Raw genomic sequence first — 27351 nt, 5'->3', positions numbered from 1 at the left:
CAGAGGCCGACTGCCAGGCTAGATGGACTTCTGGCTGTTACCATGCAGGACATTCTGTGGTTCCTGGAGATACCCAAGATAATGGGAGGGAACATTTTGGGCAAGAAACCTTAGTTTTTGTCGAAGGGCAAAGGAGAACAGAGGGCATAAGGAAGCATTTCAGGATTTCTCCCCTTTTGCCCTTGCCCAGCGGCACCTCTCCAGCGGAAGATGTCAGGCCATGACTTCAATAGGATTTCCTTGAGGTCTGCAACTTTGCCAGCAAAAGCCAAACAAAGAGATGTCTAAAGGCATTTCATACAAGCTCGCGTGGCCTTCTCTGGTACAGCCATGAAAGCATAAGGGAGGCGACAAATAGAAAACCAGCAATTCTTGAATCTCAGGAGCGCAATACACACAGTAGCTTGTTAACAAGGAAATAGAGTGATTTCTAAGCATTCATTTGCCCCTGCATTCTGAGAAGTGCATATGTCACACACTGGATTACAGGGACACACCCCTACAGAAATGAGCAAGAGGAAGGCCTATATTTTCAAGTGTCTAATAACTGTGGGTGTCCAATTTTTTGAGCTGTCAAAATGAGATGTTTAAGGGTTCTGTCTGAGCACCTGCTGCTCCCAGGGAATTCTTTTGGAGTTGTGGTTGCTCCGCACCTCTCAAAATTAGCCCCCACAATGTCACATGTTTGTCTTCCAAAAATGGAGGAAGCCCAAGTCAGTGACCTCTCTTAACAATGCTGGCCATAGCAACTGCATGTATTTGCTAGGCATGTGACTAGCTTTACTCAGCCTCCCTCTGACTCATGGTGAGGTGCTTCTACTCTCCTGAGTGGTTCGCTTAGAACCAGCATTTCAGGTTTGAGGAGGTTTTCTGTGCACTGAGCGCCCTGCTTGGGATGAGCATTCACTGGCATGCAAAGGCGCTCCTTCATGAATGTGGGGCAGAATTAGGCAGTCCCTCTCCAAGGAAGCTTCTCTCACCCTTCAAATGCTGATGAGAGAGCCCTGCCTGACTGTCCTTTGCCCAGTTCCACGATCTCCTATCACGAGGACCTACACGTCCTTCATTTGGAATGACTTTGGTGCGTCTCATTGTGGTTCCCAGAGGCAAGAGTCTGTAGCAAAAGATGACCCAACCACTGCCACAAACGGGGGCTAATCTCAGAGAGGCCGAGGGCTGACTGAGCTCCCTCCTAATCCCTCTTGGTGGCTCCTCCAAGTCAGGGGTGAGGCAGACCAGGAAAGCTTTTCCTGCCCCTTCCGCTGCTGCCCCTGCTTGGTGGTTTTAGCTAGTGTGCTTTGATCTCCAGGGCTGTCAAGGCAGCACCTTGCACTGGCAATGAGAATGGAGGAAGTTGTGCGAGGTGCAGACTGTTGATCACTGAAGAAAGGGCCACTGCTCCCAAGAGTACATGAGTTGCAAGTACCCTCTCATTAAAGTGCCTACTGGAAAACATCGCCCTTGGTAGCAAGGCCACTGCTGAATGCTATAAGGGTTCATGTGGGAAGGAAGTTAGTCTTGCAAGGGAAAAATTGGCATACAGAGAGGAATGTTGAAGAGGTCTGGGCACAATTCCAAGGCAGGGTGTACATAAACCCTAAGCCACTTTCAATATTGACTCACGATCGCATCTACGTCAGCCTAGCAATGCAGAATGTCAGTTGCTGTGTGAAAAGCAGGGGTTATAGATTAATAAATTGCTTATGTGTTGTGTGTTACAGCAAGGCTACAGGAGCAGGAGAGTGGGTCTCCGCTCCATTCATTTCACATCACAGCTAGAGCTGGGTGAAAAAAGGCAAGGTTATTAAGCAAAGAAAAAAACATGTTTAAATTACATTTTTCATTTAATTCAAATTTTTTCTATTAAAATTTCAAAACTATTTACTTCTACCTTAGTGGGAAAACCCCCTACTCTCCCCCCGGCGCCCCAATTGGAAAAAAAAAATTGAAGAGTGAGACATTTCCCCTGCAATGCCAAAAAAAGAAGACAAAAATGAAGTTTTTCTGCAAAAATTTCAGTCACTAAACCCCCATTTTTTGAAGGAGAACGTCATTTGCCCGTGTTAAGAATCCCCATTCCCCTTCTCCCCCCACCCCCGGCAGGGGTCATGTGACACTGTGTAAGCATGCGTTCCACCAGGCCTCCCTGCTATAGAAACACTTGGGCCAGAAGTACCTCTACACTGTTCTGCTGTGTATATGTGGGATGCAGGGAAGTGCAGTCGACATTCAGTAGGCAGGAAAGCTCTCATTTCTCTCGGATTTCAGACAGACCGAGTGACAGGGCAGCAAAGCAGGGAGGGAGAGACGCTACTTGAGGAGCTTACAGGGCAGGTTCTCACTGCCTGCAAAGGCACAGCTGGGCTGCCCTTCTTTTTAGCCTTCTCAGTGACTCATTCCTTTGGTTTCTCCATTTATTTTTAAAAAGGGAATTCTGAGAGTGCAGAGAAGCTAGGAAGCATCGGGGGGGGGGGGGNAAAGTCAGGGAGTGCACCAAAAACAAAGGGCAGCTGCTGCTCTATGCCTGTGACTTGGAGCTCTTCCATGATGGGTGAGGCTGAGAGCTTTTCCCTGGGATCTCTTGGGCTTTTGCTCTCAGTGCATCAGTTTCGCTTGTTTGCACTGTCAGACAGTTCTCCCATACCTTTACGTAACCTCTAGACAGATCCTTCTATAGAAACTCCTTGGAACAGGGACTCTCTCAGACAGGATTATCAGCACTTAAATAGCAACTGGATGCTAACACTGAAGTTAGGAGGTACAGTTAGCAGGGCTAGATATGGGGATCCCCTAAAAATCTCCAGAAGAGTCTCTCTATCTCCAAAAAAAGAACAGGAGTACTTGTGGCACCGTAGAGACTAACAAATTTATTAGAGCATAAGCTTTCGTGGACTACAGCCCACTTCTTCGGATCCGAAGAAGTGGGCTGTAGTCCACGAAAGCTTATGCTCTAATAAATTTGTTAGTCTCTACGGTGCCACAAGTACTCCTGTTCTTTTTTTGGAGATAGAGAGACTCTTCTGGAGATTTTTAGGGGATCCCCATATCTAGCCCTGCTAACTGTACCTCCTAACTTCAGTGTTAGCATCCAGTTGCTATTTAAGTGCTGATAATCCTGTCTGAGAGAGTCCCTGTTCCAAGGAGTTTCTATAGAAGGATCTGTCTAGAGGTTACGTAAAGGTATGGGAGAACTGTCTGACAGTGCAAACAAGCGAAACTGATGCACTGAGAGCAAAAGCCCAAGAGATCCCAGGGAAAAGCTCTCAGCCTCACCCATCATGGAAGAGCTCCAAGTCACAGGCATAGAGCAGCAGCTGCCCTTTGTTTTTGGTGCACTCCCTGACTTTGATGTTAAGCAGCTGTGGCAGAGCTGAGCATGTATGTGGTTTGGTACACAGGGAATGAAACAAATAAAGAAGCTATTTCCATGGGGTTAATTCAACCTGACGTAGACATACCAGTCTTTCCTCCCTCTCAGCTCTGTTAGTTACATGCTCACCTTAAGAGCGAGGATGGCCAAAATCATGACGACCATCTTAATGCAACCTGCGTTATACAGGAGAGGAGGGACGGAGCTGATGAAGAACCCCCAAGTGGCATTTGCTGAATTTGGGCCGATTCTAATACAGGACTCAATTTTTTTAATCAGGACAGGAGTTTTGTCTGCATCCTGTCCTGGGCATAGTCTGAGGCTCTGGAATGAACTCAGGACCATCACAAACCTTCTCCAAGTGCCACATGTATTCCTTTGACCTGCCTTCTCTAATATAAACACATAACAATGGGTATATTTATTTAACAACAACAAAATTCACCACACGTCTACCAAAACATGACACTCCACTGCACACACTCCTCCTCCTGGAGAAAAGATGAGAGAAACAACAACATGTGACAGATGTGTAGTCACGTTGCTTAATGCACTACTGGAAGGCACTCAGATAAAAACCTATCTAGAATAGAACAGAACAGTGATAATTCTTTATTCAAGGGTTATGTCCCGCTCACAGCAGCCTAGAGGATCGTTCAAAATAGCCTGCAAAAAGGATCTGATTCTCTAGGTTTTTAAAGTAATTTCTACAATAGTTTAACCCCTCTGAATTCTGTAGGGTTCTCCTATCACACACTGGGAGGAGGATTTGCTTTTGGAGCTGGCAGGCACTGAGCCACATAGTGACCCATAAATATCATTGGGTGTAAAGTCCTGCTATACCACATCAGGACACCAACTGCTCCATTGTTCCATTCAGCTCAAGGGGGTTTTGCTCATTTATAGCATCCCCGCTTAGAGCTTTGCCGATTTCCCTTTCCCCACTTCCGCTTCATGACCTCACTTTACTAATGAGGATCTCATAAATGAGCTAACGAGAGGGCATTACCAGTAGCAGTGAAATCAGAATACTGTACTCACAACGACAAAGAATCCTGTGGCATCTTATAGACTAACAGAGGTATTGGAGCATAAGCTTTCATGGGTGAATACCCACTTCGTCGGATGCACGCACAAAGCTGGTGTGATGTTGTTCAGTCTATATGGTTTTATAAAACCATGATAATAAGTGAATATAATGTAACTGGGATAGTTTTAGAAAAATATGGTAAAGAGTGAATATAACGTAACTGGGATATTCTTCATGCAAAAGGTCTCTTGTAAGGTATCATTACAAAGCTTATAATCTACTGAGTGTGATCATCTGATTTGTATAAATGTACCACTCTTGTATGTAAAACTAGAAATATAAAATATAACTCTGAGGGTCTATTGTAATTATGTAAAGTGTGGGCCATTAAGGATGGTTTGGAATCTTGATGACTCCCATTGTCTGCAGATGGCTGTGTTTACCTGTGAGTCTTCCTGTATGTGTGTGTGCTGACAAGTGAGTAATGAAGTCTTGCAGTGACATGTGATCATGTCACTTGAACTGGAATCCATCTTTAACCTGGTGCTTTTCCAGTGAGGGGGGGTGGAAACCCACAGGGACAAAGGGTTCCCTCCTTATGCAAAAGATATATAAAGGGGTGGAAGAGAACAAAGGAGAGAGAGGAGCCATCATGAAGAATCCCCTAATTATCACCTGAGCTGCAACAAGAGCTGTACCAGGGAAAAGAATTGTGCCCAGGCTTGGAAGGTGTCCAGTCTGAGAAAAAACTTACAGATAATCTCACCCTCAGAGATGCTTCAGTATTTAGTTTGATTAGACATAGATTTGCGCATTTTATTTTATTTTACTTGGTGACTTACTTTGTTCTGTCTGTTACTACTTGGAACCACTTAAATCCGATTTTCTGTATTTAATAAAATCACTTTTTATTTAGTAATTTACTCAGAGTATGTATTAATACCTGGTGGAGCAAACAGCTGTGCATCTCTCTCTATCAGTGTTATAGAGGGCGAACAATTTATGAGTTTGCCCTGCATAAGCTTTATGCAGGGTAAAACGGATTTATCTGGGTTTAGACCCCATTGGGAGTCGGGCATCTGAGTGCTAAAGACAAGCACACTACTGTGAGCTGTTTTCAGGTAAACTTGCAGCTTTGGGACAAGTGATTCAGACCCTGGGTCTGTGTTGCAGCAGACTGGAGTGTCTGGCTCAGCAAGACAGGGTGCTGGAGTCCTGAGCTGGCAGGGAAAACAGGAGCAGGGGTAGTCTTGGCACATCGGGTGGCAGCTCCCAAGGGGGTTTCTGTGATCCAACCCGTCACAGTGGGTATTCACCCACGAAAGCTTATGTTCCAATATGTCTGTTAGTCTATAAGGTGCCACAGGACTCTGTTGCTTTTTACAGATCCAGACTAACACAGCTACCCCTCTAATACTTGTACTCACAACCTGATTTTGATTTGTTACCAACACATTCAGCCTTGTATTTGCATCAGAAATGCTAATGTAGTTTACCAAGTTCATGACCAATGTAACTTACCTCACCTCACAGCTTCCTACCTGGCTATTTTGCCTATGTCCATCATAAAACTATGGGCTCAGATCAGATTTCAGTCCCTGCCTGTACCTATCATCATTAAAAAGTGGTTTTGCTTCCGATCTGATTTTCTTTCTGCATATAGACGATAAGAGATACACCGGGCACCACACCAATCTAGCTGGTTCTAAACACCATTTGCTAGAGTGGCAGAGCAAGCTCCTTTGACCTTGTACCACTGGTGCAGTTAGACCCCTGCATTTCAGGGCCGCACAGAGCGGGGGGGGGGGCAAGTGGGGCAATAGGCCCCGGGCCCCATAGGGGCCCTGCGAGCCCTGGCCGAGAATCCCTTCCCTGGCTACTCGCCCAGCGATGGTCCGGGTCTTTGGCGGCACTTCGGCAGCGGGTCCTTCAGTGCTGCCGAAGACACGGAGCAAGTAAAGGACCTGCCGCCGCCACAGACTTGGAGCGCCGCCCGATGAGTACAAGCGCCACAGCGGGTGGTGCCTTTTTTTTTTTTATGTCCTCTCCCCCACTTTGCCCCAGGCCCCCTGAATCCTCTGGGCGGCCCTGATTCAGGAACGTAATCAGGGATGTGGAAAATACTCACGAGGGGCATGAAGGTCAGTAACGGTCGGACTCTTGGCCGAGGCTTAAGCGTCGCTGTTCCAGAATCAGTCACTGTAGTAACGCGATTATCCTCATAATACAATTCAACAACATCACCTAAAAATAAGGAGAATAGAACCTGTGAGACAAGAATAAAGCTAACTGCTGTTAAAACCAAACACCGTCATATAAGAAGGCCTGGTCTACACTACGAGATTAGGTCAAATTTAGCCGCGTTAGGTCGATTTTATAATGAATGCGTCTACACAACCAACCCCGTTCTGCCAACCTAAAGGGCTCTTAAAATCAACTTCTGTACTTCTCCCCGATGAGGGGAGTAGAGCTAAAATCGACCTTCCTGGGTTGAATTTGGGGTATTGTAGATGCAGCGCTGTGCAATTTGATGGTATTGGCCTCCGGGAGCTATCCCAGAGTGCTCCAATGTGACCGCTCTGGTCAGCGCTTTCAACTCCAATGCACTAGCCAAGTACACAGGAAAAGCACTGGGAACTGTTGAATTTCATTTCCTGTTTGATCAGCGTGGCGAGCTCAGCAGAACAGGTGACCATGCAGTCCCAGAATCGCAAACAAGCTCCAGCATGGAGCGAATGGGAGACACTTGATCTGATTTCTGTATGGAGAGAAGAATCTGTGCAGGAAGAACTCTGATCCAGCAGAAGAAATGCTGATATATATATATATATGCCAAAAATCGCACAGGGCAAGGTGGACAGAGGCTATACCAGGGACACACAGCAGTGCCGCATGAAAATAGGAGCTCAGGCAAGCCTACCAAAAGACAAAGGAGGCAAACGGTGGCTCTGGATCAGAACCCCAGACATGCCGCTTCGGTCATCAGCTGCATGTCATTCTCGGCGGGGGACCCTATCAGTACCCCAACACTCTCTGTGGACACCTGGAAGTTGGCAGCCTCACGCAACATGGATGAGGAAGAGGAGGAGGAGGAGAATACGCAGCAGACAAGCGGAGAATCTGTACTCCCGGGCAGCCAGGACCTTTTCCTCACCCTGGACCCAATAACCTCCCAGGGTATATTGTTCTCAGACTCTAAAGGTGGAGAAGGCACCTCTGGTGAGTGCACATTTGTAATGACACTACAAGGGTTAAAAGCAATTGTGTTTAGTGTTTGATTTGCCCTGAACAAATGGGATGCATTCGCGGCCAGTACAGCTACTGGAAAAGTCTGTTAACGTGTCTGGGGATGGACCAGGAATCCTCCAGGGACATCTCCATGAAGCGCTCCTGGAAGTACTCTGAAAGCCTTTACAGAAGGTTTCTGGGGAGGGCTGCCTTATTTTGTCCTCCATGGTAGGACACTTTACCACACCAAGCCAGTAGCAAGAGGTCTGGAATCAGCACAAAGCATGGCAGTGAATGGTCCTGGGTTTTGGTCACATTCATGCAACATTCGGTCTTTATGTTTCTGTGTCAGCTGCAGGAGAGTGATGTTATTCATGGTCACCTGGTTGAAATAGGGGAAGTTTTGTAAGGGAACAGTAATCCCCTTTGTTTCGTGATCCCCGACACATTAGACCCCGGGCATGCTGGGCTGTTTGCGCTTGGCTAAAAGGGATCATCCCAGAGAATAGCCACACAGGCGGGGGGGAGGGGGAAGGGGTATGCTGCACACCCACCCCAAAACCCCAGCCCCTCCTTTTAAATGGCAAACCCAACCGGCATTGGTTGCTATGGGAAAGGAGGGCGCTGCAGTTTGAAACCTTCCCACATATTATGAATGCAGAAGAAGCCAACCCCACGTACCCTTTGGCTTACCATGGCTGCCTGGAAACCGAATTCTGTTGCCCAGCCATGCGTGATTCATAGATTCATAGATTCTAGGGCTGGAAGGGACCTCGAGAGGTCATCGAGTCCAGTCCCCTGCCCGCATGGCAGGACCAAATACTGTCTAGACCATCCCTGATAGACATTTATCTAACCTACTCTTAAATATCTCCAGAGATGGAGATTCCACAACCTCCCTAGGCAGTTTATTCCAGGGTTTAATCACCCTGACAGGTAGGAACTTTTTCCTAATGTCCAACCTAAACCTCCCTTGCTGAAGTTTAAACCCATTGCTTCTTGTTCTATCCTTACAGGCTAAGATGAACAAGTTTTCTCCCTCCTCCTTATGACACCCTTTTAGATACCTGAAAACTGCTATCATGTCCCCTCTCAGTCGTCTCTTTTCCAAGCTAAACAAACCCAATTCTTTCAGCTTTCCTTCACAGGTCATACTATCTAGACCTTTAATCATTCTTGTTGCTCTTCTCTGGACCCTCTCCAATTTCTCCACATCTTTCTTAAAATGCGGTGCCCAGAACTGGGCACAATATTCCAGTTGAGGCCTAACCAGAGCAGAGTAGAGCGGAAGAATGATTTCTTGTGTCTTGCTCACAACACACCTGTTAATACATCCCAGAATCATGTTTGCTTTTTTTGCAACAGCATCACACTGTTGACTCATATTTAGCTTGTGGTCCACTATAACCCCTCGATCCCTTTCTGCCGTACTCCTTCCTAGACAGTCTCTTCCCATTCTGCATGTGTGAAACTGATTGTTCCTTCCTAAGTGGAGCACTTTGCATTTGTCTTTATTAAACTTCATCCTGTTTACCTCAGACCATTTCTCCAATTTGTCCAGATCATTTTGAATTATGACCCTATCCTCCAAAGCAGTTGCAATCCCTCCCAGTTTTGTATCATCTGCAAACTTAATAAGCATACTTTCTCTGCCAATATCTAAGTCGTTGATGAAGATATTGAACAGAGCCAGTCCCAAAACAGACCCCTGCGGAACCCCACTTGTTATACCTTTCCACCAGGATTGGGAACCATTAATAACTACTCTCTGAGTACTGTTATCCAGCCAGTTATGCACCCCCTTATAGTAGCCCCATCTAAGTTGTATTTGCCTAGTTGGTGATGTGTCACCATACTGGCAGGCGCTCAATATAAAAGGCAAAATGCAACCTTGTACCTAAAACACATGTGCTGTCTGCTGTGAATTTCTTGATTCACTGTGAAAGAGTCTCCCTTTTGTTCTCAGAAATGTATCTATGCTATGGCGTCTGCATGGATAACCCAGGAAAAAAGGCGCAAAATGATTGTTTGCTGTTGCTTTCAAGGAGGGAGGGAGGTGAGACTGACAACATGTACCCAAAACCACCTGCGACAATGTTTTTGCCCCATCAGGCTTTGGGAGCTTAAACCAGAATTCCAATGGGCAGCAGGGACTGTGGGATATCTACCCACAGTGCACCACTCCGTGAGTCGATGCTAGCCACTGTATTGAGGACGCACTCCGCCGACCTAATGCACTTAGTGGAGACATGCATGATCGACTTCTATAAAATCGACCTAATTTTGTAGTGTAGACATGCCCAAAGTGGTGTGGTGAATCCTAGGTCATCTCCCTCCCATTACTAGGAGAACTCCATCTGTTTGGATAAGAAAACTCAAAGTCTGATGCTTAGCCGGATCTCTTGGGTTGAAGATGCCATGAGAACAGGCTTATATACGCTTTCAGGTGTTTGGGGAATCCTCAAGAGAAGGAAGGTCCTTGGTTCTGATACTTACTCACTCTGGTCCATCGGAACCTCTTTATAGGTACTTTAGGACATGATGCATGTCAGCTTCTGTCTGACTGTTCCTTAATAGCAGGGGTTTCAGTCTGTTGGTCAGCCGGTGAACGTAGAACTAGTTCCCCACTTGCTTAGGGGCTATGTTTACTGTGTGGATCAGCTTTCTGGTACCATGGGGGAAAGGTGCCTAAAGAATCACCATAATTAGAGCTAAATGGAAAATGTCAACAAATTCAATGTGGAGGAAGAGCCAGAACGAAATTGTTTGCAAAACCTTGTTTGCGCTTTTCTAACCAGCTCCAGTTGCAATTCATTTACAGTGACCAGGGCCCTGATCCTGCGAACACACGAGTAGCTGTTGGTATGGAATAGGCCCATCGAACTCAGTGGAGCTTCCTATGTGTTCAGTAGTAAGACACCATCTCCAGTGTCCGGTATGTGCTCAGTGCTCTATGTCACAGGGTGTTATATCTGCAGATTAAATGAGCTCTTGTCATAGGAAATAAAAGAAAAAGTCTTAATAAAAACAGGCGAGAAGAGAGCATCTGAGCCTAAAGAACACAGATTTATTACAGCATGTGGGTCTGCTTTAGTGGGTTATTTTTTACTGCTGTTCAGTATTAATAAAGGTCTGTCTCAGGTGGACCAGACTTATAGAGCTGGCATCTGATTCACCCTTTGGGAAGGAGGGAGAAGATTCAGATACAACTGGAAGAAAACAGATGATTGTGCAGTGAGACTGTCTCGGACAGTCCCTCAGGCCCCCTCCTTATGTAAAGTAGCTTGGCTGGTTTCATAGCTGGATCAGTGGCTGGCAGTAGCACACAGACTGCAGGGCATGGCTGATAGACAGTGTCTGTCTTCTCTCTTGCTGCTTAGCAACCAGATGGATTTGGGGGTGACCGAGATCAACTGATGGCCTCTCTTTCTACCTCTGCCACAGAATCCCTGCTGAATCCTGACCTACTACCCTTGGCGCCTGTTCCCATCCGGACAGTTGCCTATCCCTACAGGCAGGGCGGTGGCCTCCAACATGTGGGCTTTGCTGCTGGTATTATAGGCTGCTGTAGCTCTACAACAGACCCCCATCGTTTAGTCGTGCAGCAGAGAGGGACAATGGGCCCTTAGTGTTGCTCAGTAGCAGTATCCCAGCTCCCTGGGCTTGGCACCTACTGCCCAGGCCGGGAGGGGGCTTTGGGAATGTTCAGAGATAATAATGCCTTTGGTCGGGTCAACAGTGGGGATTGAACCTGGACCTTCTAACCTGGCTGAACCATAAGGTTGGTGTCAGCAATAGCTGACAAACTCTTTACATGGTCCAGCCCCAGAAGGGTGACTAAGGGTATGTCTACACTGAAAAAAAAACAAAAACCACCCACTAAACCCAGGGAAGTGAGTCTCAGAGCCCGTGCCTGCACACTAGGGCTCACAGGGATCATGCTACGGTGTTAAAAATCGCAGTGTAGATGTTCACACTCCAGCTGGAGGTTAGGTTCCAACACCCATCCCCCATCGCCGGCTTCCAAGCCCGAGCTGGAACATCGACACTCAAGTTTTTAGTGCTATAGCATGAGCTCTGTGAGCCCGAGTCAGCTGAGATAGATTCGGAGACTTCTTTCTGCTACCGTGGTTTTTTTAAGTCTAGACGTACCTGAAGACACGAGTCCGCCGTGTGTTATACAGACACAAATGTCATTGATTAGGTAGGGCGAGGAGTGAAGTTAAACCTCCGCCCAAAAGTGTCTAATCAATGCAAGTAGCTCTAGATTGAATTTACTGAGACTCTTGTTGGGCATTCAGAGATGTAGAGCCAAATTCTGCTTCCACTTACTCCCAGTTTACACTAGGGTTGTCTCCAGGGGATTTATGGCTGTAGCAAAGCAGTACTTGGCAGTCAAACTATCAATCCACCTCCATGCATCTCTCTTCTTCTAAATGAATCACTTTGCACGAGGGGGATAAAGTGGGAACATGCCCAAGCCATATTTCAGTTGTTTACTGTAGGGGGCTTAGTCAAATCATGAAAACAGGTAGAACACACGCCCAGACATAAATAGCTATTCAACAAAATGCTTCTTTAGTCCCTGCGAAATCCTTGTTCCTCTTGTCATCAAATTCAGAACTCAGTTGTTCTAGTGCTTCCTTCAACTACATATTATAGCAACACAAAGGAGGATCAATAACACTAACAAAGACACGTTGAGTCTTCAAAGTACCTTACAAATAATGAAGCCTAAAGACACCCTCTGAATTAAATATCATTATCCCCATTTTACACATGTGCATGGCAGATAGTTGACATGACTTGGCCCTGACCTCTGAAGGTGATGGAATAAAACTGATGAATTCCCAGTCCTCTGCTTTTACCATTGGACTACACCTCTCGTCCGATTGTTCTTTCCGACAGTAAATAGAGCCCATAATTTACTTGAATGATGTTCTCTGTGGCTGATTAATAGCATGAATTAAAAGGCAGAGGCACCAAAGGTGTAAACCCCACCTTTGCCAGGGGGATAGCTACTGAATAACTTGCTACCAAAAAAATTAAAGTAAAGCAGGAGAGTTTCAAAAAAAAAAAAAAAAAAAAAAAGGGGGGGGGGGAAGGCATGTAAAATAGATACACTTAGAGATAAAAATGGAATAAATTCCCACATGAAAGAGTCCACACCCATTGAAATCAATGGGATTTTGTTACTGGTTTCCATGGGAGGGAGTTCATTAAAGTATAATGTAAATAGCGTTTTTAATTTGGGAGCATGATGCTCACACCTCAGTGCAGAGGAATCCAAGGTTCAAATCTGAGGCATGGGAGAACCATCTGATGGTTTCCTTTAATTTCTGTGGATTATATGGCTAGAAAACTAGGATTGTGTGATCCATGCAAACAAGTGAAGGGGATAAGTTGCATCTTTTGCTTGAAAACCTCATTATGGTTTTCATTCAAGTAAGAATCTCTTTTTATAAAGGAGACACCTATTTATTTGTCTTGCCAACCAGTTTGTGTCTGAGATTGTTCGGATTGCTGGTTGCCATTGTAGCCCTGCCAACAGGTGGGAATGACACCCATTCTCTGCATCTCTGTCATGTCTTCCCAGCCTAGTTTTCCTCCTGAATGACTAAATCAATCGACGTGAAGCAACAGATAATCTCATGCTGAAAGGTCCCTGACGCTAACAGTCAGAGACATGCCCCAGATGGTTAGCTGGAGGAAATGTGAGCCAGCAAAACAGATTGTTTGTGTTCTCAGGTCTCTGTTGTGGAGTGTGATTTGCATGCAATTGGGATCATTAATGCAATCCTCAGAAGTATATATAAGCAGAAGGGAGAAAGCAAAACATACCTATCTTTCGAGAGGAACAGAAGCAAGGAGAGTGTCAGTTTTGCAAGAACCTATCTACTAGTTCTGGGTTTACAAACGAGAAACACAAGAAAAAAAAATGTTAATTTTCATCAAAAATTTAGATGACATTTGTCAATTTTATTTAGTAAATGGAGGCGTGGGGGGGGGGGGGAGGAGGGGAAATCATTTCCTGACCAACCCTGTTATTAATGCATCTCTGCTGAGCTTGGATTTTGGATCCATACACATACACTTCTCCTCTCTTTCTGAGAATGTCTCGTGGCAACCAGGTGGCCAAGGACAAAAAGGAGACTGAACACCTGGCAAGAACACCACATCAGTCTTCGTTTCAACACCTGCATGGGCAAGCCTGAGTGCAGTGAGTCAGCCACAAACGCCATCCCGATTAATAAGACAAAAACTCAGTCAGCTTGGCTGATTGCATTTCCCTAACCGCGTCCATCACAGGCACAAGGTTAGCAGGGATGGCTTGAGAGCAGTCTGATGGACTCCAGCAGCATGCGCTTTTCAGGCTGACGCTCAGAGTTGGATGAAGTCCTCCTGGGTTGAGGAAAAAGTTGTTCCCAGAGAACAGCCTTCAAGAGTGGCAGCGTCACCACCCACCACACCATATCACCCAGCGACAGTACACAGGCTAGAGCGCAGTGTGCGAAATGGCTGTTTATTTCCAGTGTTATTCCAAGCTGCAACAAGGACCATTGGAGGGAACGCACGCACATTTGAAGACCTTAAACAGCAGAACTTCCCATACAGGCCAGTGTTCAGGCCCAAGAGCGTGACATTGGAGCCTTTTACTGAGTTTTATAAAAGGTTCTAGTTGTGACTCTCACTCAAATCTAATGCAGCTTCACAGAGCTTTTGATTCAAACAGTTCAAGTACCGTATACACTCGTTCAGTTGGCCCGTTCGTTTATGAGCCGACCCCCGCTCCCCAAAATGGATAGATAAAAATAGCAAAAAACTGTATGATCCTTTCATAAGCTGACCCTATATTTCAGGGGTTAGAAAACTTTGGCTCCCGGCTCGTCAGAGTAAGCCGCTGATGGGTCAGGATGTTTTGTTTACTTGGAGCGTCTGCAGGCATGGAGCCCCTCAGCTCCCTGTGGCCACGGTTTGCCATTCCCAGCCAATGGGAACTGCGGGAAGTGGCACACCTTACTCTGGCAGGCTGTGTGCCAAAGGTTGCCGATCCCTGTATTAGATATTCAATTCAATGATTCCATAGGAGTTTAAAATCATCAACTTTTGGTGTAGACCCGTTTATTCGCCAACCCCTGCTCTTTGATGCATCACTTTTTTACCAAAAATATTCGCTTATGAACGAGTATATATGGTAATTTAGTAGAGAGACTGAATGGTCAAGGGGCTCCAAAATCACGTGATCTTTAAATTGAGCAAGACACCAACTGCAGCCAATCAGAGGCTGGATTACAGACCACAAAACTTTGCCCCAAGGTTATTAAGAATTTGCAGGCTTTGAAGCATCTTTAAGAAAGGAGCCTGAATGCTTTTGATGAAAAAGGAGGGGAGGGGGAAATGCTTGTACTTGTATTTTCCTTGACAGATAAATAGGATTTGCCTGTTCAAAGACCACCAGCAATAACAGTTGTAGTCAAATGTATGGAGATATACCCATCTCATAGAACTGGAAGGGACCCTGAAGGTCATTGAGTCCAGCCCCCTGCCTTCACTAGCCAGGACCAAGTACTGACTTTGCCCCAGATCCCTAAGTGGTCCCCTCAAGGATTGAACTCACAAGCCTGGCTTTAGCAGGCCAATGCTCAAACCACTGAGCTATCCCTCCTGTCGTAGTTGAGCAGCATTCTCCTCTGACCTTCCTCTCCAAGTAAATGCATGAGCTATATTTTAAGACTCCCTGGGAAACAGTTAGCCCTTGGATTGTACTTTGGGCACCTTCGGATATATAGTGTTTTCTGGAGACATTTGCAAATGTGACACTGCCTTGTTTTAAGAGTATCCTGCGTTTGAACTAACGCTCTCCTAAAAAGACTGTACTGTATCCGAGAATCAGTTACGGGACTTGACAGAGGCTACTCACAATTCGTAACGTATTGTAATTTCAGTGGTTGCATCACGTAGGGTAGCTGTGGCGGTAACGCTAGTGTAGCCCTATCTGAGGGAGGGCATAGCATTAGGCACTAAATTCAGGAATCTCTGAGTCAGTCACACGCAAAACCTACTCCCTTTTCTTGTTGCTTAACCTGTGTTTACTTTGCAATACATCTGATGCAAAACTAGGGTGGGGATTAGCATAAGCAGTGAAGCACCTTGTAGCATATGAAAACTCTGCAGGAAACGTTCCAAGAGAGAGGCAAGATACAGGGCAGGGCTTTGATCGGGCAGAACATACTGTTGTCAGAAATCAAAATGCAACTAAATCTGCACCTAGACTGCTTAGCAGTGAGGCAATAGCAGGCCTGGGATAAATGCACTGATAAGTCTGACCATGCTGGCTTGAAAAACTCTATTTAGTATCTAAACATCCTAAATAAAGTATTACAATGCAAGAGCTACTAAAGGCCTGATTCTGCAACCCTTCTTTGTTTGAACAGGCTTCCAGAAGTCATGGCTCTCAGCCTCTGCGACAATGTCCCTTGTGCCTCCGAGGAACCCCATTGACTTGGAAGGAGACAGTCGCAGGGCTGAGGCCTGATTTTGTAATTAACCAAATGGACTGCCACTTTAAAACAAAAACCCACCACAGGAAAAATACTTGAGTCCCTCTTTGGATTTATAGCAATGATTAGAAGGGAACCATTTTTGAATAAAGTCTCATGACACTTTTAATAGTGCCTACTGTCCTCATCTGAATTTCCCCAGCCTAAGGTCTGGCTGTAATTCCTTTGTATATCTTTAGCTGTGTAGCTGACACACTGATAAAAGTTAAATAAACAATACTTCCACCCCTGAATTTACAAACGTTTATTGGAATCTAAAAATCCAATCCAATCCACATTCTGTTATCTGTAATTTGGTTCAGCTCTAATAATATGTATCTGGCACTATCCCACCTAAGCCTCCAGGGTGTTAAATCTACAACGAGCTACAAATAAAATCCACAGGATAAACAGACCTGACACCCCACAGTTCCTCAAAAACAAATTACCTACAAAACACATGTCCAAAAGCTCATTTAAAACCCAGAAAAGAAATGCAGGTCAAATGTGTTAGCAAAGACTAGAACAAAGCAAGTCACAGACCACATTCTTCAGAGATCTGAGAATCCCTTATCAACTCACATATTAAGCCAGATTTCCCAGTTTTTGTTAGCTATTAAACTTGTTTAGAAGCCTTTTTATTTTCCTTGACTTTACCGAATTTATCACTTGCTGCTCATTCAGAGGATCACAGGTTCAAACATGTTTCCTTTTAATCTGCTCAGTTCTAACAAATACCTCCCATAGTTTCCCAAACTGCATGAATGATTAATGGGGCTCTGTCTAGCAGAATTCATACTGTCCACACCAGAGCTCCCCAACAAGGCTATTGCTGCCCCCCCCCATATCTAAACTAACCAGTCACTGCTTGGATTCAAAGCAGGAGGCTAATCAGGCCAGGTAGCACTTTGAGAGGGTGATTCAACTTCTTTACTGCCTTTCTCCTGAAAGCCCAAATAAAGAAAGATACTAACCGGGACCACCTCTGCCCTCAGAAGTGACCTCTTGCGTGAAGATCCAGGGTGGATTTGTGGCATAGAGGGAAGTGTTGTTGGTGTTGTTGGCATGTTTCTTCCCAAAGAGTTTGCTAAACGTCCCCTGCACAGACTGATTCTTCTTCATCTTTGCTCAAATCCCCTGCCGTACTCTGCTCAGGTCTCCAATGTTTCCTTTAGCAAGACATATTTCCAGTGTGCCCTGTCACCACCAGCTGAAGCTAAAACAGGTGTTGGTCTGTAGAGCTACCTTTTCGGCTGCTTTAAGGGTAAACACCTGAGCAGGTAGAAGGCTGGCTGCTCTTACCTGGCCACACCCAGCAGCAGCTCCAGGCTTGGTCACATTCCTTCCTTCCTGCTACAATGAGCCATTGTTAAACTCGGCCAATCTCTAGTCCCTGCTGCTCAGGGATGTTTCGTGGATCTCTCCAAAACACTGTGATACCCACCAGACGATCCATAAAGCTGCTCATCTGCTCTTCTCTGGTCAAGATAAAAACATTGACACTTTTCATTCTCCCTCCTGTTTTTCAGAGACAAACTAACAGCAAAAAGTGTTAGTCAGCTAGTGACTTTATTTCACAGCTCACCACATCTTTTATCTGTCTCTTCTAATAAGGAGACACAAGGCTGGGGCACTGAAAAATAAATACTAATGCATAGCCAGTCATTTCTGTGAGGTGCTACTGTGGATTAAATATCTTGGTCATCAGTAAATGTACTTCTAACTAGTATATGCATTGAGTCAGGGTAGCAGAAGCAGAAGCACGTACTTAGAGTCTGTGATTTTTCTCTTTCGATTGTTACTTCCTTCTCCTTGGCCCTCCTTTGCTCCCCACTTATCTGTTTATTCATCTGTTACATACAGTCTAAAAATCCCGGAGTTTGATCCAAGAATGTATTTGCTCCCTTGTTTGTAGAGTGCCTCTTGTAATGGGATCCTAATCCTGTTTGAGGTCCTTAGATGCTACTGCAATAGAAATAAATAACAATTGTCTTAGGACAACCAATCAGTTTAATCATTTTGCTCCATCATGTATTTTCCAGAATGCAAATTGGCAGCTAGATTGTAGCTGGTGTGCTAATAGCTAAGAGCCTGATCCTGCAAGCTGATCCATACGGGTGGGCAGGGCCCCTGTGCCTGTACAAAGACCTTCCTTCAGTGGGACTGTGTCTAGGCAGAAGAATCTGTCTGTGCAGATTAGTTTATAGGACTGGGGCCTAAATCACAGTCTAAGAGCTAGTTAAAGTTTATGGAATTTAACCCCAACTATAAGAACATAAGAACTGCCATGCTAGGTCAGAGAAATGGTCCATTTTGCTCAGTACCCTGTGTCTGACAGTGGCCAGTACCAGAGCTTCAGTGTACAGGAGAGTTCAGAACAGGGCAATTGGAGTGATTGACCCTTGTCTTCCCCTCCCAGCTCCTGGCAGTCAGAGGTTTAGGGTCACCCCAAGCATGGGGTCGCATCCCTGACCATTTTGGCTAATAGCTATTGATGGACCTATCCTCTATGAACTTATCTAGTGCTTTCTTTGACCCAGTTATACTTTTGGCCACCACAACATCCCATGGCAATGAGTTCCACAGGTTAATTGTGCAGTGTGTGTGATAACGTACTTCCTCTTGTTTATATTAAGCCTGCTGCCTATTGATTTCCTCATGTGACCCCATTCTTTTTGTTTTTTGGGAAAGGGTAAATAATGCTATATAATTAATTTTTCTCTTAAGTACAAAAATAGGTATCATTCCTTGAATTAATCTCTAACATTACAAGATATTTTATATGTGGTGCAAAACAATATTGCGAGTTAATGAATAATAACTTCAGTTAATTATAAATCTTGGTAATTCCATAGCATTTTATGCCTTCAAAAACTCATTCAAACATTAACTAACTCTGAAAACAATGCTGTGAGGTGATGAATGAAAGTATTATCTTCAGTTGTACTTCCAAGTCAGCTACTAGGGTCAAAATGTATGTAGATTTCATTACTATAGTAAATTAGTAAATTTTGGCGATGTTGCCACCCGTCAACTCACCTGTCCCACATTTTTACCTTGCCATAAATTACAAAAATATTAGAGCAATAGATGCAAAAGCCTTTCCAGAGTTTTGAATTTAATCTCCCAATGAACAAGTACCAATGTAATACTCTGAAAATGGAAATCCAACCCGACAGTGTATTCAGAACTGCCAAACACCACTGAAATGGAGAAAAAACTAATCTTATGTCCATGGCAAAATGGGGGTAATATTAATTGCTGTATTAATGTAAATGTCTTTCTCATCATGGACCTTCGATTTGTACTTTTCTGGAAAAATTGATTAATGGGAAAGAAAAACAGAAACCTTTGGCAGTGGGACCTCAGCCCCTCACTGCAGACCTTTGAGTCAGGAAATAAAACCTAACCTCCTATAGTTACCATTCCTGCGTTATGGGTTATAGTTGTGCTCAGTGTGGGGCATGAAAGAACCAAAGGACGGGATTCATAGTAGCTATAAATTAGGGCTCAGATTCTGTTGCTTCTCTTACTCATATTGAGTAATCTCTTCCTCCAAGATGAATCCTCCTGGAGTCCAATGGGTCTCCTCTCAGAGTAAGCTACTACTCAGGGTGAGCAAGGGTGATGCACAGTCTTTTTAACAGCTCTTTTCAAAAATGTTTCCATTTGTGACAAACCGAGGAACCGATCTGGCCAACCTCGACACCTATGATTAACTTTATCCATGCCTTGAGTTCTCTGGGACCACTTGTGCACAAAGTTATTCTGATGTTCCATCTGGGCCAAAGTCAAGGTCAAAGTAAGAGAACAGTATTGCTTGCAGGTATGACAGGTAATAAGATAGATGCTGTAAAGAGACATTTTTCATAAGGGAGGGTTTGTGGAGAAAACAATGTTGGCTCTTTGCCAGGGCCCTCCCTTCCTGCACTCCAGATGCTTAAAGAAAATCTCCAGGTACCTCCCATGACTGGAAGTCAAACCAAATGAACACCCCCCCACTCCAGTACCTAGTAATGTCAGCTTAATTTCCATCAGGTGTAGGGTAAATGCAAAGATATGTACATTATAAGCAAACAGAACACTGTATCTTTGTGAAATATGCAAGACATTTGGCAAGTGCCACCTGGTATTTGCAATGTTTGATCAAACCAGTTTAACCAGATACACGTATATAGACAAATTAACTCAAAGAACGGGGGGGGGGGGGGGGGGAAGGGAAGAGAGGAGCTAATCAACAGAGAAGCCAAGAGAATGATATAGAGTGAGAGAAATCCACAAAGCTTTTGAGAAGAGCTGTTCCATGAAGGAGCCCAGTGCCCAGTGTTGTTATTGGTTAGTATTAAAGTAAGATTCAACTCACTGGCACCCCTGTTCAGAAAAGGTGCTTATATACCTCAGTGACGAGGGCCACGTAGGAGCTGGATAGAGAGAGGAAATCAAGGGCAAAATTTCAATGGGCTTCAATGGTGCCATGCTTTCACCTAGATTGGATAAATGACCAGACTTGGTCTCATTCATCTAGATGTACGTATATGTTGTTGTTTTACAGGTAAGGACCCTAACCTGAGTCTCTCTTTTCCCTTCCCAGTTGCAGGTTGAAGGCCTACCCAAGCTAACTCATACATCCCCGCAGGAGGTGGGACCAAGGGGGATAGCGGTGGGTGCTTGAACAGACTGCATCAGTTTCAAAGGCCCTGGGAGATCAGGAGGGGGAAGGTGGCACAGCAGCACCTACACTTCCCACCGCCCCTCCCCGCCCCGCCCACAGCCAGTAACAGTTGGGGAAGGAGGCGATAAAGAGAGACAAATTCCTCTCAGCATAAGGGTATGTCTTTACCAGTCTTTTTTACTTCCCCTGAACTTATTGCTAACTAAGGAGAGATACTTAACCGTCTTATAAAGGCTGTTGTGCACCCCACCACCCCATAGTTTGCTCCAGACTACAAATATTTGTTCTTTACCCCAGACTCATCCCTAGGCTAGACTGGGCGAGGTCTGGGGAAGAGGACTGGGGAACGTTTGCAATGTGCTTGAAGGCCTCTGATAGGAGGCGACAGAGAGTTGGGATTTATAGGGTGAGATTTTCTAAAGCGCTCAACTTTTGTCCTAACTCCAACGGTTTTTCAATGGGAGTAGGTAGGCCAACAGTGTGGCCTTGTGGAAATCCCACCCATATACTGTGCTGGTGGGTGGTTTGTGCCTTAGACAGTGAGCAATGCAAAATATTGGGATTGTATATAGCTTGGCATGTCACTTCAAGTATTCTGCGCTTCTCCAAAAACAAAGGGCCAGGTACAAGCAAGATATTATTGCTACTTTGGAAACCATTGTCATTTCTTCATGCCAAGTCATTTTCCTCACAACAAAATCCTGTCTTGCTGTCCAAATAAGTTTGTTGAAAATGCACTGTTTCTAAAAACAGAAGTGGAAATATTTGACCAAACACAGTACTTGCGTGTGTGTTCCCCCTCTTTCCTTCTCTGTTTTTATTGCATGAAAGTAAACACATGTGACTTATGAACTAAGTAAATACTAAGCCAAGAGTAGCAGAGAGAGTTAGACACTGATAACGAAGAAAAGCACAAAGCTGAGGAAGGAAAACTCTGGCTCTCTGGAAACCCCTTTCAGTTTAGAACCTGTCCATCAAGTTTTCTCTGAGCTTCACAGGGGCTTGGGAGGGGTATCACTGCTGATTGACAACTGCATTCTGCGGCTGTCAAGCTGTCGACTTTCTGCTAGTAATTATTTTTCTTTGTCCAGCAGTTAAAAGTTGTTCACTGTCTCTAAGAGCACACCTGATGCCTGTTATGTGCCTAACAATGTCCATTATCTGCTATAGGAATAGCTTCTTTTGTGCTTTAAAAAAAAAATCAGCAGCCGAAATGCGGGTTGTGATGCCAGCCTTGTAATTTGAAGGAACAGTTCCACTAACCCAGGCAATAAGGGGGCCAGCAGACAATGGCCTGGTACATTTCCTCCAGTGGAGGGCAGTGCTTTACACAAACACATTCAAATGTTTAAAATTAGGCACCTACATAAAAACAGTCTGATTTTAACATGGGAGCTACAGATGCTTAGCACTTCCTTCTGAGTGGATGGACATTTGCATTTAGGTGCCTATCTGAAGGAACCCCTGTATGGCCTCCACCTATCCATCCCATCGTATATTACGAACCGCATCTATCCTTACATAATGACATTATCCTTTTAAAGCAGGTCTATTTGTGAGCACCACAGCTGTCAACTGAGATATTTAGAATTCCAACAGAAACAGCACACACATTCCACACACGCAGCACGCCACCAAGTTCCTGATTGTTAGTCAGAAATCAATGCTACTAGGAAACAAATGATTTAGGCTGCCAGAAACAACACAGTAGATATATGAGTTTTCATTTGGCATTCTTGTAGCCAGTGATGTCACTAGCACTCCCAATTTGCCAAACATCTGCCATGACAGGGACATGCCAGATTCCATACAAAAGTTTGGTCTATTTCCTCAATGAGTTACTGTAGAAAAGGCAGGTGTATGTTTGTGTCATATCTTAAAGCACAATAACAGGTTCCGTAACTCAGGAACACAAGACTTCTATGAAATACCTCTTATTGCATGAAGTGAGATATTCATGCAATGAAGTGACAAGAAACTTTGCTACCTGGTGAGGAGCTCGTGTAAATAAAATATGTAATCCACCCCTGCAGAGGTGTAGTCCCTCTCTTCTCAGATTTAGCTATAAGAGGTTGAGGCTGCAGCTCACAGACAGCCAAAGAACAAAGTGATTGTTGAGGCTGTGGCAGCATTATCAATGTCATATTTCATAGTTGTGACATCAAATCTATAAATATGAGTAACAAGCAAAACAAATTTGTTAGTCTCTAAGGTGCCACAAGTACTCCTGTTCTTTAAGCAAAACAAAGCAGCAGAGAGTCCTGTGGCACCTTATAGACTAACAGACGTATTGGAGCATGAGCGTTCGTGGGTGAATACCCGCTTCGTCGGATGCATGTAGTGGAAATATCCAGAGGCAGGTATAAATATGCAAGCAAGAGTGAGTCAGGCATATTTGCTTGCTTGCATATTTATACCTGCCTCTGGATATTTCCACTACATGCATCCGACGAAGCGGGTATTCACCCACGAACGCTCATGCTCCAATACGTCTGTTAGTCTATAAGATGCCACAGGACTCTTTGCTGCTTTTACAGATCCAGACTAACACAGCTACCCCTCTGATACTTAAGCAAAACAAAGAAATTTGAAATTTACAAGGGATTATAAGCTAAGGTCAAATCCTTGGAACATTGGCTTAAGTGACTTTTTTAAAATTCAAGTGAACAGTATAAGTTAATAAACATTAATGTACAGATTACTTAATATATACATACAATTATATAAACTTGTTAATGGAGATAGATAATATAGTGCTTTGATGATGTCAAGACATCAGAATGGTATGCTAAGTATTCATATCTGTATTAAATAATGACAGGTTTCAGAGTAGCAGCCGTGTTAGTCTGTATCCGCAAAAAGAACAGGAGTACTTGTGGCACCTTAGAGACTAACAAATTTATTAGAGCATAAGCTTTCGTGGACTACAGCCCACTTCTTCGGATGCATACAGAGTGGAATAAATAACCGGACAGTCTCTCCGCAAAAGAATTAATGGACACAAATCTGACATCAGGAATCATAATACTCAAAAACCAGTGGGAGAACACTTTAACCTGTCTGGTCATTCAATGACAGACCTGCGGGTGGCTATATTACAACAGAAAAACTTCAAAAACATACTCCAACGAGAGACTGCTGAGCTGGAATTGATATGCAAACTAGACACAATCAACTCAGGATTGAATAAGGACTGGGAATGGCTGAGCCATTACAAACATTGAATCTATCTCCCCTTGTAAGTATCCTCACACTTCTTATCAAACTGTCTGTACTGGGCTATCTTGATTATCACTTCAAAAGTTTTTTGTTTTTTTCCTTACTTAATTGGCCTCTCAGAGTTGGTAAGACAACTCCCACCTGTTTATGCTCTCTGTATGTGTGTATATATATCTCCCCAATATTTATTCCACTCTGTATGCATCCGAAGAAGTGGGCTGTAGTCCACGAAAGCTTATGCTCTAATAAATTTGTTAGTCTCTAAGGTGCCACAAGTACTCCTGTTCTTTTTGTATTAAATAACAATTTCTTAATGTGCCTGAATTTTTAATAATGAACGAGAACTTCCATGAAAACACTGGAAATTAACACGGTCTGGCACTGGCCAAAAGTATATCAAAATTTGGAAAAATGACTTGTTTTCACAGCGAATTTTTTACACAAAGAAGATTTTCACTTTCATGCAGTGTTAATGATTATTAACTAGTCAGGCATAAAATAGGGTCTGTTATAATTTTGCAAAGTATTATTTTTTATCACAGGATGAATAAGTCATTTAATAATAATATGTTTCTGATATGTATATTCTTGAGTGATTTTGTTGAATTCTCTATTCTTATGAAAGTAAATAGCTGGTGTCACTTGAATAGATATGTGGACAGAGTTGGCATCGATGAGTTGGCACATATCTATTCAAGTGACACCATCATAGGACCTAATCACATCAGCCACGCCATCAGGGGCTTGTTCACCTGCACATCTACCAACGTGAATATGCCATCATGTGCCAGCAATGCCCTTCTGCCATATATATTGGCCAAATCGGATAGTCTCTACGCAAAAGAATAAATGGACACAAATCTGACAGGAATCATAACATTCAAAAACCAGTGGGAGAACACTTCAATCTCTCTAACCACTCAGTAATAGACCTGAAGGTGGCAATTTTGCAACAAAAAAACTTCAAAAACAGACTTCAAAGAGAGACTGCTGAACTTGAATTAATATGCAAATTAGATACAATTAACTTAGGTTTGAACAGAGACTGGGAATGGTTGGGTCATTACACTAATTGAATCTATTTCCTCATGTTAAAATATGTTCAAATATCCTCACACCTTCTATGGGTCATCTCGATTATCACTTCAAAGGTTTTTTTCTCTCTCCTGCTGATGATAGCTCATCTCAATTGATTGGCCTCTTACAGTTGGTATGGCTACTCCCACTTTTCATATTCTCTGTATGTATAAATATAATCTGTGTGTTCCATTCTATGCATCCGATGAAGTGGGCTGTAGCCCACGAAAGCTTATGCTGAAATAAATTTGTTAGTCTCTAAGGTGCCACAAGTACTCCTGTTCTTTTTGCGGATACAGACTAACACAGCTGCTACTCTGAAACCGGTTATTAATTTAATTCAAATCTGGTTCATCACTGATAACATCTGAAAGACCCCTTTCCTCAGCTCAGGGATGCTTCAAGAAAAGATCAATATGGGGTTGGGGGGGAATCATTCACCCAGAATTATTCACTCAGTAAAAAATGCATTTTCCTTAAAAAAAAAAAAAAGTCTGTAATCAGCAGGGCAGCTCCACACAGCTATACAAGTAAAGAGTTTTGTGCTTAGCAGTGCAGTGATATTACTGCCAATGGTTCTCTATTCTTACAAACAATCCTTATAGGATTGTAAAGTATTGTAATGCTGTGCTGTTCCTGCCTGGTCATTGTGCATTGGAAGAAAGTGAACTCTTCTAGCACATGTGTCTGACGAAGTGTTGAATACCCACGAAAGCTTATGCTCCAATACATCTGTTAGTTTATAAGGTGCCACCGGACTCTTTGTAGCTTCTTCTAGCACTGTAGTTTGGAAGGGGAGCCAGGTTCTTTCATTAGGTGTTTGGTTCTCTTGTTTTCTCCTAAATAATACTTGGAATGTAGACAGGGTCCCTTCCTTCAAGCTGGGCCAAACAGGCAGACCCCTACATCCACCCAGGAAAGTCAGCCCCTCACCAATAATTTGGTTGGCTTAAAACCCACTATATATATATATAAAAAGAAGAACAGGAGTACTTGTGGCACCTTAGAAACTAACAAATTTATTAGAGCATAAGCTTTCGTGGACTACAGCCCACTTCTTCGGATGCATATATATATATATATTTTAAAAAAACTGGGTACTTTTTATGTCCCTTCCACTTTCTGGGCCTTTAAGGTGCACACTGGTCAATTTTTCAGGCTTTTTCTTTGCAACTGTGAGGGCAGGAATGAAAGCAGAGATTCACAGAACTGCGGGAGCTGGGGCTTCAGGAAAAACTTGAAATATCAATAACTGTGGATACATTGGCAAGAGCTGGGGTGGCTAGAGCCCGGCTGGAGTCCCAGGGACCCTGCGCAGATGCCAGGCTCTGCCCAGACAAAGTAACTCAGGGGATTAGGACCTTCATATTCACAACAGCCCCTGATAATGGCCCCTGTCCCCATCAAAGCCTATTCCCTTTGGAGCCCCGGGGGGAAGCGAGCCGGCTCGGGAAAGGGGAGAGAGGGATTCACCTCCAAGGCCGGGCTCTGTCCCTGGGAAGCGGCGTGCGCTGACTCCCCAGCCCTGCTCTCCCTTTTGGGCGCAGGGAGGCCAGGAGCCCGTGGGCAGAGCTGCCCCCAGCTGACGCCTCGGTCGAGTCACAATGGCCCGGCCCGGCCCCGCAGCGCCGCGGGCTCCCGAGCAGAGGACACCGGTCACCATGCCCCCAGCGGCCGCGGCAGCACCAGGCTCCGCCGGCCGCTCCCCAGCGGCTTAGAGCGGCGGCAGCCCACGTGCGGAGCTGCCTGGCGGCGGGATGACGCAGCCGGGGATCCCCGCAGGGGGGATTCCCTCGCAGGTAGGAGCCCGCCGGCTAATGGGCTGAGCAGCGGCGCGGCCAGCGGCGGTCTCCCGTCGGCGCTGGCAGGATGCTGGCCAACCCCGTTCCCCACCCGCTGGGCAGAGCGCCCAGCGTAGGGGGCTGGGAAATCCACGCCCCCAGGGAGACGGGGATGGGCAGGGCAGGGAGGGCTTCCCCCAGCTGTTTACTTTCCTGGGGAGAACAGAGCATTCAACAACATCACTCAAGAAAGTACCTGGGGGAAACTTTAACCATCCTGGGAGAGGTGCCACAGTCCAGTCAAAGCAGAGACTTCCCCATGGCAATCCCCAGCAGAGCACAAGGCCCTAGCAGCCTGGAAATGGACTTCTAGCCCCATCACTCCACTTTATCCATTTAGCACGGCGCCCGTAGAGGGGGGAGTCAAAGTTTCA

At 44.7% G+C, this 27351-nt stretch overlaps 1 protein-coding gene across 1 annotated transcript in view; it reads right to left on the bottom strand.

The window, feature by feature from the left end:
- C4H6orf132 (chromosome 4 C6orf132 homolog) overlaps window positions 1-17429 on the bottom strand; it is a 30392-nt gene extending 12963 nt beyond the window's left edge. The window contains exons 1-2 of the mRNA XM_034770583.1: window positions 17143-17429; window positions 6529-6644 (exon numbers count right to left, since the gene is read on the bottom strand). Coding sequence (XP_034626474.1) covers window positions 6529-6644; window positions 17143-17290 — 264 coding nt within the window. The 5' untranslated portion in view covers window positions 17291-17429. The remainder of the gene's footprint in view (window positions 1-6528; window positions 6645-17142) is intronic.
- Between the last annotated feature and the right edge of the window lie 9922 nt (window positions 17430-27351).

This window comes from Trachemys scripta, chromosome 4, assembly GCF_013100865.1.
Source record: "Trachemys scripta elegans isolate TJP31775 chromosome 4, CAS_Tse_1.0, whole genome shotgun sequence".
NCBI lineage: Eukaryota > Metazoa > Chordata > Testudines > Emydidae > Trachemys > Trachemys scripta.
Note: the sequence above shows the minus strand (reverse complement) of the source record. Positions and strands in the feature narration are given on the sequence as shown.